Source organism: Musa acuminata, unplaced genomic scaffold (assembly GCF_036884655.1).
Source record: "Musa acuminata AAA Group cultivar baxijiao unplaced genomic scaffold, Cavendish_Baxijiao_AAA HiC_scaffold_1104, whole genome shotgun sequence".
Lineage (NCBI taxonomy): Eukaryota > Viridiplantae > Streptophyta > Magnoliopsida > Zingiberales > Musaceae > Musa > Musa acuminata.
Genome location: NW_027021317.1, coordinates 272,501 through 286,134, shown reverse-complemented (window position 1 = coordinate 286,134; position 13,634 = coordinate 272,501). Strand labels below are relative to the sequence as shown.

At 37.2% G+C, this 13,634-nt stretch overlaps 1 protein-coding gene across 1 annotated transcript; it reads left to right on the top strand.

Annotated features, from left to right (window-relative positions):
* Positions 1–568: 568 nt before the first annotated feature.
* Positions 569–8,674, top strand: LOC135666453 (probable protein phosphatase 2C 11). Its single transcript, XM_065178024.1, has 9 exons — positions 569–970; positions 4,369–4,477; positions 4,631–4,784; positions 6,468–6,593; positions 6,711–6,834; positions 6,915–6,991; positions 7,116–7,168; positions 7,870–7,924; positions 8,218–8,674. Exons 3-9 carry the CDS (start codon positions 4,632–4,634, stop codon positions 8,359–8,361), a joined length of 732 nt encoding a protein of 243 aa, XP_065034096.1. The 5' UTR covers positions 569–970; positions 4,369–4,477; position 4,631; the 3' UTR covers positions 8,362–8,674.
* The last annotated feature ends 4,960 nt before the right edge of the window (positions 8,675–13,634 follow it).

Sequence of the window (13,634 nt, the reverse complement as noted above, 5' to 3'; positions counted from 1 at the left end):
TCCCGACCCGACCACCCGCCGGGAGACCTCAAGGGACGCCACACAAGATCCCCGCCATTCGGACCTCCCCGAACAAGTCGCGTCGGCCCCAAGGCCACGACTAAAAAAGTTGTTTACACCAACACCCATCAAGGTTTCAGGGGTGATTTAGTCTTGTCAACAGGCAGAGTCAAAATAATTCACGCACCCAGAGTCCCGCATGGCTGAATATAACTAGAGATGAGACGTGGAGCGCATGAGAGAGATGGGTGCGAGGGTGAGTCATTTAGTGCGACGTGTAGCAGACAAGAAATATTTATCTGGGGGCAAAATAAAAGAAAGGATTTCCCCACCGGTTAATTTGAGACAGAAGTCTGCCCTCGTTATTGTTGGAGGTTATACTGAGCTTCTTGCGGACCGATCGTTTTCCTCCAATTGTATAGCAGGTATGATTTGCGAGTAGATTATCAGATGTAAGAAAAAGATTTTTATGATGAAGTTGCGGCCACATAGATCACATTTGGACCGACTTCCCCCGTTCCTATTTGTCGTAAACCCAAACCCGCACGTACCAAATAGCCTGTCTCTCTCTCTCTCCGGTCTTTGCACACTGTATTTGGTCGGTTCCTCCGCCCTCCAACTTGGAGCTGCGAATTCGATCTCGCCTTCCTTCGTTTTGCACCCGCGGCGCCCGGATTCGAGCCGGGCCGTCGAAACCCTAGCGCCCCCCCCCCCCCTCCGCCCCAAACTTTGGGCGCCGGAGCGGAGGGCGATGGCGGCGGAACTGGGGCAGCAGACGGTGGAGTTCTCCGCCCTTGTGCGACGAGCCGCGGAGGATTCCTACCTCGCCCTCAAGGAGCTGGTGGAGCGGTCCCGGGCGCCGGAGGACCAGCGATCCGACTCCGAGAAGAAGATAGACCTCCTCAAGTTCATCGCCAAGACTCAGCAGCGGATGCTCCGCCTCCATGTGCTCGCCAAGTGGTGCCAACAGGTGATTCTCGTCGTCGTCTTTTTTTTTTTTTTTGCTTCTTTATTGCTCGCTGTGAACTGGTTTTTTGCCTAGGGTTTCTGAATGTGTTCCTTCTTGAGTGCCTCTAGGCTCCGGTAGATGGAAAGCCGCTTCATTTCTTAATCCATGGTACGGATTTAGTCTAGTGTCTGGATTAGTAGTTTATCTGGGGATGATCCTGGAAACCTAGTTCCAAACTGGTAGTCAGTCTTGGTGAATTTGGCGTTTTGGATATGCTTTAGGTTACAATAAGTGCAGCTTATTTCAGTTTTCTGGAGTGTTTTTCCCCCCTCCCTTTTAATGCATTTTAGCAACAATATGAAATTTATTAGTTTGTGATGTAGTACAACACGCTTTGTGCTCTAACAATTTTTTTCTACTAACCCCAAATGCTACAACATCATTAAATCCTTAGTCTATTTGTATGTATTAATAGTTAAAAAATAGCAGATTATGTTTTGATGCAATTTAAGATGTAGCTAAATCCTTGAAGGTGAATTGTAAAATTAGAGAAATTTGTTGGAACCATTATTTTGAGAATTTTCTCATTGGTGTTCTATATACTATTCTCAATCTTTGACATTTTTTATTTGAGACTGATTGTATCCTAAATTAGTAAGATGCTCTACAACTTTAGGAACCAAGTGAGTCGTTTTTATATGGTGCAGAAAATATTTCTCATGATTCACAACATATTAAAGCTTTGTTGTCTAGACATGTTAGGAGAAATATTCCATAAAGCACAGATTAAGGCTGTAAGTTGGGCAGTTTGGGTTTATTAGAGGTAAAACTTTATTGACCAAAGGTGATCACCCTCACCGCATGATGAACCCAATGTAATTTCTGAACTAGCATGATAAACATGTACCTAATTCGAGGTGGAATCAAATTGATTCTCAAGGTATTAATGTCAGAAAAAGAAGTAAGCCACTGCATTCAATTTGTAAATGTTAATTGACAAAGCATGTTGTGCTTTTAATTGTCATTATCTAAATGTACAACTTTCCAGAAAGGTTGCATACTTTTTATGTTTGAATGAATTTTTTTGGAGTCTTCACTGGTAACCTTATTATAAAATCCTTTGTGACATTATGCTTCTTGATTTTTTGGAGTCTTTTTTATTCACTTTGTCACTTGTTTTGCATCCAGCATTTTCTTTAAATTAAGCTCAGAATCTGACTTGAAGATGGTGGTCTGTGCATTTATTCATTTGTTTGATGATCAATGTCAAAGTAGTCTTGTAAACTTTTGAGATGCCTTATTATATAATTAAATTGTTGGCTCACGTTGTGTATCACATTAGATGACTGATTTGATCTTGAACTGGCATGGTTTAGGCGAAGTTCACGTATGGCATTTATAACACCTTGCCAGAGAACTATAATCTTAAGCCTGGACAAACATTCAAGTGAAAGCATAAAGAGTCTTGAATTAGCAAAATGATTGTTCTGTAACAGTCATTACAACTCATGAGCTTTATGAATGCCATTTGTTTTGTCTGATACAAGATAGTGTTCCTAATTATAGTTTGGTCTGTGACCTAGTTTCCATTCTCATATTACTGAAATGGCAACTTATGCACATGATTGTCGATATACTCAAATTGGGCTCCTTCATGGAGAGAACTTCAAAATTTTAATAACATGGAGATGGAGGGCTGGGAAAGCATTTACATAAAATATTCTAATGTATTCGTCGATCTCGTCTTTTTGCAATCTCCCAATTTGACTGTGACATAGCCTAATTTAGATATATCTTAACCTTGAAGATGATCTTCCAGGAAATCTTTAAGAATTTAGGTGAAGGGTAAAAGTATAATGGCTGTTCTCTTGGTAGAAGTTTTGGAGGACAATTAAGATATAGTTATCTAGTCTAGTGTTGAAAACTTTATCATGTACATGTTTACAACTTTTAGTGGTCGATTCCGAGGTTGTCTTTTACATTGTCCGATTTGCTCAAATGGAGCCTACGATTGATGCACTAGTTGGCATGTGGTGACGTGTGGCTTGCCATAAAGGTTCCCATGCATGCTAGGCTGAGTCACACTCAAGCAACTCTTCACATGTGGAGGTTGGCTTAGGTTCTTTTTCATTGCAAAGGCTTCGTGTGCTACAAAGGTTGTGACATGCTCTGCTGCTACAGACAACATCCTTCCATTGCACACACAAATGAACTCTTATTGGAGGCTTTTTTGCTACATGTTATTTAGAAACACTTTTTGTCAAATTTAGTTGCCTGACTATGAGTACATACTAAACACTAAACACAACTTGCTCAGTTATTTACTTTGGTTTGGAGGGAAATATGATGAATAAGTTTTGTTGTTTAAATAGATAATTTGCATTGATATTCGAGTTTCAAAGTTTTACAAAAATTAGACTATTATATAATATAATATATTATATTGGGAGAATTGCGCATAAGGATTTTTTTATGGTCTAAACTGATTTAATTATAATGTTTTTTGGAAATAATAGATTTAATTATAATGAATTATGAAAATAATAGATTTTTTGGAAATTCGCCACATTATTTTTTCTCTCTTCCCGCTGACTTGTGCGGACGGCCGTCGGAATTCTTTATATTCTCCTACTTTCAACTTGTCGAGCACTCAAGGCTTATCCGCCACGTGGCGACAAGAGAAACAAGGGACTAAGTCACCCATGATAACTCTACGGATGATGTGGGAGCTGCGCAGTTGGCGAGGTGTGAGTGACCCCTGAGACACGATACATCGGTCAGATTGGTCTTCATTGCTGACGTGGGTTGTGCTGTTATACGACTATACATAAAGTAATGAAAGGAACACGATGTCATGCAAAATTAATTTTGGGCATTTAACATAGCTATAGTAGAAATGCTTGACAAATATGGTCTATAAATCAATAAATTGTAGTTGCAAGGATTAGTAATCATGGTAATGCTTGTATTGAAAATTGGCTAAACTAAATTGTTATTACTTACAACTTTATCAGAATAATTGCTTATATTTACTTTAGAGAGCTCAAACTTGACTGAAAATGCACATCTGTAATCCAATTCACTATTATTGCTTCACTTTTCTTTACATTTGAGACACTGGTGACATTTTCTGACATAATTGAATCCTCTATACAAGAGCCTAGATGACCTGAAAACTAATATAATTTGTCTACACAAACAGTTCCTTCTATGTTAAGGTTGTGATTGTCAGACTCATAGTGTCCTGTTACTTGGTGCGTGTTGTTGTATTTTCCTCACTACAAGAAATGATTTTCTATACTAGATTTGATTTGTACAGTGACTCTGCTTCACCACTTGTTTTCCTTGTCTTTTTTATCTCAGATGTAGTAATATTGCAACTATTAACCAATTCTTACTGAGGTAATATGTTGTTTCAGGAAAAGTAGTAGCCAAATTCTGTGCAAAATACCTGCACACTCAAATTCTCAAGTATGAGCCTCAGTTGGGTGGTGATTTATCTGCTTCAGTACAAAAAGCATTTTTAAGGTAACATATGATGCTACTATTGTCTTCCAATATCTGTAGTTTTGAGTTGAGATAAAAAATTCAGTTTTAGGCCACATATGGTATGTCATAAAGCATGTAATGTGACAAGAGAACATATGGTATGTCATACATATGATTCTTGTTTTGATTCAGAATGGATGAGATGATGAAAGGACAGAGAGGATGGAGGGAATTAGCTGTACTGGGGGACAAAATGGACAAGTTCACAGGTTTAATTGAAGGATTGATATGGTCCCCAAGGGGTGGTTATTCCAGTGAACATTTAGATGAATGGGCATATGAGGAGGTGATATATTACTCTGATGATCTTCTTTAACTTTGTTCAAGATGTTATATTGTTTCATTTAATATGCTGGGGATGCCATATCTTGAATACTTTGCTTGTTTTGTTTTTGGAAGGATTGTCTTTTAATTATGTGGGTCTGAAGTTCCTTTTGTGCTGTAATATATGTGCACGAATGAAGAATCCAAAAAAAGTACAGCTGTGGAGTCTGTGAAAGCATTTTTCTTTGTCATCCATCTTAGTTGTATTTTATATAATGGTTGAATTGTTCTCAGGGAAGCCAAAGTTTCAAGATTTTTTTTTTAATACCTAAATGAGCTGTTGAAGCTATAAAAGGATGGGAAAGTATTTTAGGAGATTTTGGCTGAAGCCAACTTTTCAACAGTAGTTGTTTGATTTGTTTGAGCTGTCTCTGCAGTTGACAAAGTGTTTTACAATGTTTAGGGTCTTGGTTGTCAAGGAATTGTATAACATGTTTTTCGGATGAAAATTTAAAATGTTGTGCTGTTGTTGAAGATAGAAATACAAACTTTGAGAAAGGAGGGGCAGTACATTGGGAAGAGAGATCAAAGGAGTGAAAGAACAGAGAAAGAGATTGAGAGATAATTGAGCTCTAATTTTCCCACGATATGTCACACCTCAAACTGACTTCTGTGGTTTGTGATATTGCTGTAGGTCACTTGTCTGGGTTTGGCCTCTCCTAAAATTGAACATGTCCATTAAAGTTGTTCCTTTGGCCTATAATTCACTTGGTCTGAAGTGTCTGATGAGTCCTTGTTCATCAGATTTCCCTGTTTGGAAGTTGGTTGCTTTTATATGTCCAATATAAGTGAGAAGCACAAGATTATGCATTTACTTTTTTCACATGAAATTTCTGAATTTTGTTTTGACAGAGATTTTATAAAGCTAAAATATTGTGATGGTAAAGATGTAGAAATGAAATGCTTCATAGAACATACATTTTAGAAAAAGGTCTATCCGTATTGCAAACCCAGATTTGTTGGGTAATTACCAGAACAGTGTGATACTTTAAAATATACTACATGCGTATACTTATGTTAACTTAAGACGTACTAGTTTTTGGTGTGTACCAGGTATGTCACTTCAATTCGAGTTTCATGGAACAAAAATTATTATTCAAAGTTAGGAGTATATGATGCATAATAGAGGAAAAAGGAGACTGATTCTTATTGGCAGGTGCAGAACTTAAATCGTGTATCATCTTTGCATTATATTCCTAAATTTTGTTAGAAGGCTTATATTTATGTACACAAGGCTTCTATACAGACTGAGGCAATTTGTATGTTATCTTGCACTACTAATTTACTATGGTATGTATACTCAATATCTGGCAAAAATGGTAGAAGAATTTGGCAAGTGATTGTTTGTTGTTTTTCTAATTTTCATATGTTCCCACCATAAATTTTCTAAATATTACATACATGCTGAATATAAATTAGAGTGGTAGAAAATGCATTAGTATTAATTACCTTGTCCTAGTTTCTAAAGTTTTGTCATATTGGTTCCTTTTTTTCTGTGTCCATTGTCCTTGTCCATGTTTCATACTCAAGATCTTGTTCTTGTCGGTGCTAGTTGTTAGACTGAATCTTGAAAAGGCGTAAAGTACTATTTGCAAGTTAAGTGGATCCATTAGGAATCTTGTGACTCAAAAGAACTCTTTGTCAGGGACCACATTCTGATTTCTCTGGACCGACATCTGGAAGCACAGCTTGTGTGGCAGTCATCAGAAACAACCAACTCATTGTTGCAAATGCTGGTGATTCTCGTTGTGTACTCTCGAGGAAGGGTCGGGTTTGTCACTAAGAGAATCTCTTTCTACTGATTTGTGTTTTCATGTGCTTCAAAATTACATCATAGACAAAAAATATGCCTCAATTGTGTAGTCTTACTTCTGTTTGTTCTCTATAGGCAATTAGTTTGTCAACAGACCACAAACCATATCTTGTTGAGGAGAAGGAAAGGATCGTAAAAGCAGGTGGTTTTATTCAAGCAGGACGAATAAATGGAAGCTTAAACCTCACTAGAGCAATTGGTACTTCCTCAGTGTTTTTTAATAAAATTTGTAGGCTGCCTTATCATATGTTTTACTCTTGAGAAGCAAACTTATGGCAGGCGACATGGAATTCAAGCAAAATAAGTTTTTACCTGCTGAGAAGCAAGTTGTGACATGCAATCCAGACATAAACATTGTGAGTATACCACAGTTCCGCTTCCAATAGTGATTAAATTTAGAACCATTTGAACTATGATCCACCATATTATCATGAGTTCTATTATAAATCTCGGTATGTCATTTGTTGGCCTTCGCTGTAGGTGGAGCTATGCGATGATGATGAATTTCTCATTTTAGCATGTGATGGAGTCTGGTATGCCTTTTCAGCACCTCTTTAGCAATTGTAAATCCAAGACAACTAAATCTACTATAACTATTCTTATAATGAGATTTCCAACAATCATATATATCGTGTTTCAATTGCAACATTGACATGCCTTCATTTAAATAGTTGATAGACCATAAGCCACGGTTATAATGTTATCAATACTCTAGTGTCCATCCACAATTTAAAGAAGATAGTAATACTATTGTCTTTCATGTTTCTAGCACATCGAAGTATCAAACTACTCACACTAAATTATATGTTTATAATTCATAATAAATTTCTCAGCTATTTGTGTGCCTATGAATTCTCTTCTCTTACAAATAGAACAGTTGATGTATATTAAATTAGAGCTCAATAGCGGCAAAAGATTCATTGGATAGTATCAGTCAAGTGTTTGTGTTTGAACATTCAGCATTATTTTGTCTATGTACTTCATTGGACTGTAATAAATTTCTCATGTTTGGTTATTACCTGTTGTGCCGTTATCATCATCATCTACCAGTTCAAGAATTATGTTTCATTGTGGCTTATAACATTTATAACCGTAAGGTGTTTTTCTACATAGTCGAGTGCTCCTTGCTTAGAGATTCTAATAGAATCAGATTGAGAACTCATGCTTGCCATAGTATGTGTCCATTTGAAATACTCGTGTACTTATAGGTGTCTATTCTGATACTTTTTACCAGGGATTGCATGATAAACCAGCAACTGGTGGATTTCATCACTGAGCATATAAAAACGGTGAGGACCTTATTCTATGTTATTTTTTGATCACTTTAAGAGTATCTTTCTCGGAACCTTATGTCCAACATAAACCAATTATCCGAAGCTGTAACGTCAGTGACCTTGATTGAGGCTAACTTCAACACTTGATGGTCTCAGTAACCGAGCTCATGAAATGGACTTTTGTTTTTTGGCCAAATAGTGTATCTTAGGCTTTATACATAATGGAATAAAGCAGTTTTATTTGCCAGAAGTATATTTTGTTTTATTTATCATAATACTTTTTCTGGTGCCTATGTTGCTAACTGCAGGAGAGCTGCCTGTCTGCAGTATGTGAAAGAGTGTTGGACCAGTGTCTGGCACCATCCACCATTAGTGAAGAGGGATTGGACAACATGACGATGATACTGGTGCAATTTAATAAGCCGATCAGACCTGATGCTCCTCATACATAAAAATGATGATATGCTGGGTGAGACTGAAGTTCCAAGTGATCCTTCTATCCTGCTGTAGATTTGAAGTGTGTTGTACATAGCAATATATCCTCTTGAAGGTTGTAGCGTATACATTTGGACAAATCATCATATGGCAGTGAATTAGTTGCGGGTGATCCCAAAGTTCCCATCTTTAACCCGATAGTTAGTATCGAATGTATAAAGCACTATTCATTTGGTTTACGGAGTGCTGAAGAACTAAATGGTTGACTTTACTCTTCTCATATGACATGATGACCTATGGATAAAATCGCATGATGTGTATTTTCTTAAATTGCCTGACAATGTGTTGGTTTTTGTGGAGACAAAAGTCAGATATCTTCTTTTCTTTCAAATGCAACCTTAGTGAGGAAGACTTGATTCTCGAGACCTTAAAATAAATACAATCACAAACCTTACCACACACATTAGATGTGGAATTATTTTTTTAATATTATAATATGTTCACTGTTGCAAAAAATTTCATTCAGTTGTAAGTTTAAATAGCCTCTATTACTGAGAAGTATCAGCAAAGCCAGATTTGTGGTAGAATCAACTTATTGTTTATTGAACAAGCAAACGGCACTAGAACTTTGATGCTCGAGCTCAACAAGCTATGCAACATGTGGTAGATCGAAAGCTAGGGCAGAAAGATGTGGTAGATCGAATGCTAGGGTTGCAAGTCAAGGTAGAAAGTGTAACGTTGAAAGAAACGCAGCCTCTACTCAATTCATAAATTCCAAGAAGCTTATTGTTTACCGGATTCTATATTCTATTGTGCACGCTAGAGTCACTACTAGTCTATTTGCCGTTGTGCGTTGAGCCAGCAGTAACCAGTGTTTTACTACACCATTCTATCTATATTAAAGGATAGCGATAGAATCTTCAAGGATAGCGATATTCTCTCTTCAAGGAGTCGGGGTGCGAAAGAGCAAGCAGCGGGAATAGACAAGCAAACTTCTTGTCGCCGGTGCATAAGCTGACTATGGGTGCTCTAACACTTATAGGATGGGGTGCGAGTTCCACTTGCCTGCGTGTTCTTTCGCCTAAGTGTATTAGGGGTGAGTCTTCAATCCTTTCTTTCAACCTTTCTTTCTACTGCTTGAGACTGAATTTCATGGACTTGCAACTTTCTACGGCTTTAGATACGAAACCTTCTATTTTCTACTTCTTGAGCATCTACTATACTTTCCACTTAACGAGATACCTTCTACTTGACTTGATACTCAACTGGATACTTGGGTAGAGGGGAACTAATGCGTTGGGTCACGCCAGCTTTGACTTGATCTCGCGCTCAGAAATGAGTAGGATAACTATAGCTACAACTTGATTATTGGCAAGTTGGGTAGAGGGGAACTAATGCGTTGGGTCTCGCCAGCTTTGACTTGATCTCGCGCTCAGAAATGAGTAGGATAACTATAGCTACAACTTGATTATTGACAAGTTGGGTAGAGGGGAACTAATGCGTTGGGTCTCGCCAGCTTTGACTTGATCTCGCGCTCAGATATGAGTAAGATAACTATAGCTACAACTTGATTATTGGCAAGTTGGGTAGAGGGGAACTAATGCGTTGGGTCTCGCCAGCTTTGACTTGATCTCACGCTCAGAAATAAGTAGGATAACTATAGCTACAACTTGATTATTGGCAAGTTGGGTAGAGGGGAACTAATGCGTTGGGTCTCGCCAGCTTTGACTTGATCTCGCGCTCAGAAATGAGAAGGATAACTATAGCTACAACTTGATTATTGGCAAGTTGGGTAGAGGGGAACTAATGCGTTGGGTCTCGCCAGCTTTGACTTGATCTCGCGCTCAACCTTTAGTTCCGAACCGGGGCCGTCGTACCTCTTTCATCCGAATCTCTTTCCACTCAACATTACATACAACTAACTATCTATCGACCACCACAATTCATCTGATTCCCGGCATGCGAGAGAAGTTCTCATTCCTCTCTCATCGGCGAAGAACGGCAGCAGAACCACTTTTTCCAGGGCCACCCACATCTTATCCATCTGCCGAAAGAGGGTACCGTAAGCAATACGAGCAAGCAATCAATGCCTCCCCTGGAACCTGACCTAACAGTTGATCCCGAACCGTGGGAAGATAGCACTCTTTATCCATGGAGTATTATTCCCCAGCTTTACGTACGAGTCGATCTTTAACGAAAAGAGGAAGGTCAAAGGAAGTGTGCTTTGACCATGAGACATGTACAACCTAGTTAGCGAACAAGCAAGAGAGACGAAAACAGCTGCTGTTCTACCCCCATCTCTCTCGCATCTCTCTCCATCTTTCAGCCCTTTTACAAAGTTGACTTTTGAGGAAGGGTGAGTGCTGTTATTCATCATGCATTCATATAGAGATTTGAAATAGTCTCCTCGAGACGATTGGACTCAATATTTTGTTCTTTTCTATTGGTAATTACAATAAGCTCAATGCTTAGAGAAACATTAGGATATGATTTGAAGTACACTAATCCCACCAAATACAATTGTGCAAGTGTTCACTTGGCTCCGCTCCAACTTCTCATTCATGTGGAGCTCATGCTTCCTCTTCTCGGACCATCCTTTGCCGTCTCGTCTATCTTCTGGTCCAACTCCTTGATCCTTTCCTCGCTGAACGTGTAGGTATCCGCTCCATGTGTCGCCAACGAATGCGTGGCGTTCCTTGTGCTAGTTCGACCTGTAGGACTAATGGCAACCAGGGAGGGGAGGAGGACACCGACTCCGAAAGTGCGTTTCAAAGATTTCTTCCTCTCATCACCGAACGGTAGCGCCAACCAAGGCATGCCGGAGAAGAACTCCTCAAAGGAATCCTGATCCTTGTCCATGGAGATGTTAACCACCTCGAAAGCACTGCCCATGCGCTTGATCTTGTGATATTCCTCGATCATATGAGGAAGAAATCTACGGCATGTACCGAACCGGCGAGCCGAGAAGAAGAGAAGGATGGTCTTGCCAACAAGCTCCTTCATTATTGTTTATAATGATTCATAAATTTATATATGATATATGAGTTTCAAGCATATTATCATATCATATGAAAATATAAATATGTAACGATCGATGATATCTAGGATACAAACAACAACGTCTTATTTGAAAGTGATTTGGTGATATATATTGTTGATAGAGTAAAGCCTGTCTGCCTGCTAGTTGCTAGTTATAAGAAGCATGAGTAGCAGAAAGCACATGGATTATGCTTCAGATAGTAATCTCTATAGATAATTCGGTTGACTAGGCTCGAGCGGCACAGTTAATAATAAGGATTTGCAGCAAATTGTGTTCAATCTCTGAGTCTGCTAGTCTATCAAAATGCATCTTTATATATTTGTTTGGGCATAGTATCTCTAAGAATGTATGCTTGCAATGAACATTTGTTTGGTCTTTATATATTTGGATGTGTGAAGTTATATCCTGTATTTGCAAGTGAAAATCCAACATTGTTGTGCTTGTTAAATCCAAACTTTCGACATCTGTATCAGACATTAGGACTGCAGATGATGCTTTCATGATCCTCTCAGCTGCATTCATAAGATAGAGAAATAGAAGAGTGAAACTAGGAAGCTACACTTTAAATGAAGTTCTAGAAGTACTAATCCTTTTATTGATAAATTGGTGCACATCTAAAAGTTAACACTTGCACAATTGTATTTGGTGAGATTAGGTAAGACTATTCCTAATTTAACCCAATCTAGGCATAGTTGACACCCAAGGGACCTGATCTCACTTAGATGATCATTAATTAAATTGTCTTATATGGTTTGGGAATGCAATTCAACCTAAAATGTAGCCCCATATTAGCAAGATGGTTAAGCATCATCATCTTGTTTGCTATCGCATGAAAAAATGCATCAAGATAGTAGCTGAAGCTGATTTAGTTTTTATGTGTTGCTCTTTCTTTAATCAAGTGAATGCTTCCATTGGTGTCTATTAGGCTTAATTTTACATGCAAAAACAAGTTGCTTGACAATAAAAATATTTTACATGTAAAAATATTTTACATGCAAAATCAATAAAAATATTTTAGAAACTTTAAAACAAAAATAATGATCATCTATATATATTTTAAATTTATTTTTGAAGATTTTTAAATGCTTAAAAATCTTATATATTATTTTTACATTTTTATAATAATATATGAATATCACTAGTATATTATTTGTTATTTCTAATTATGGTTTATATTTTTTATATTTTCATAAAAAATAAAAAATAATGATCATATGAGATTTTGCATGATACTGATCATGTTTTGATCTAATGCATTTTATTCTTTGTTTCTCTCAGAATACTAAATTAAACTTTGTGAGTTAAAAGTATGATTTGTTATTTTAGTTGGAGTTAAAATCTTAAATTCACAATCTATAAATAAAAACTCATGTAATACTTTATGCATATAATGAGGAGGGAGAGATCAAAAAAAAAAAAAAACCTCAAATTAGTCCTAGAGATTATAAAATTTTAATTTAATAAGGGTTTTTAACTTTAAATCTTTTATATTTTGCTCGATACTCTCTTCTATGATTTCTTAATACCCAACATTTTATCAAGAGATTTCTCAACATGATACTAGAGAGCTTTTTGAATTTTTCTATCATTTAAGGAATTTGGGTTTATAATATTTTAGTAAAAATAGAAAAAATGTCCCAAAAAAAACACACACACACAATTAAGAAGAAGTTAAATAATGGATAGATAAAGCTGAAATCTTCAAACAGACGAGTTGGTAGCGTCCATTAGTTGTGGATGCTTCTTTTGAATCATTTGACATATCATATATTTAGGAAGGGAGGGAATTTAATGTAATGTGAAGTACTATTTTTTTAATAGAAATATTACATTCGATAAATTGGTCTCCTTATTTGTTGATACAAGATATAAATCTGATATAGCTACTACTGTCTCGATTTTGTGTTGAAATGGATTGTTGATTTATACGCTATTTCTCTTCTGAGAACATGGAACATATCCTTCGATTAGTACGTGCGATTATCAAGAAAAATACCTTTCGCGTCTAGTCTCGAGAGAATATCTTTTTTTTTTTTAGATCAAGAGCAACATTAAAGTTAGAAAGTTGGTCGAACTTGTTGAATCTCGTATTTTGATGATGAAACCACTTGATATATGTTAATGATTTAATCTACGTTTTGAGTGACGCAGGATACTTCGATCAGGTTGAAACAATTAAAGCAGGAAAATCATGTTGGGCCGGAGGAACATGTTAAAAGATTGGACGTCGGGCCGGTGGATCGGTCGACG

Coding starts and splice junctions, on each gene's coding strand:
- LOC135666453 (XM_065178024.1), top strand. CDS start 4,632: ATGGATGAGATGATGAAAGGACAGAGAGGATGGAGGGAATTAGCTGTA. Junction 6,594..6,710: donor TACTCTCGAGGAAGGGTCGG/GTTTGTCACTAA, acceptor TGTTCTCTATAG/GCAATTAGTTTGTCAACAGA. Junction 7,169..7,869: donor TTAGCATGTGATGGAGTCTG/GTATGCCTTTTC, acceptor ACTTTTTACCAG/GGATTGCATGATAAACCAGC.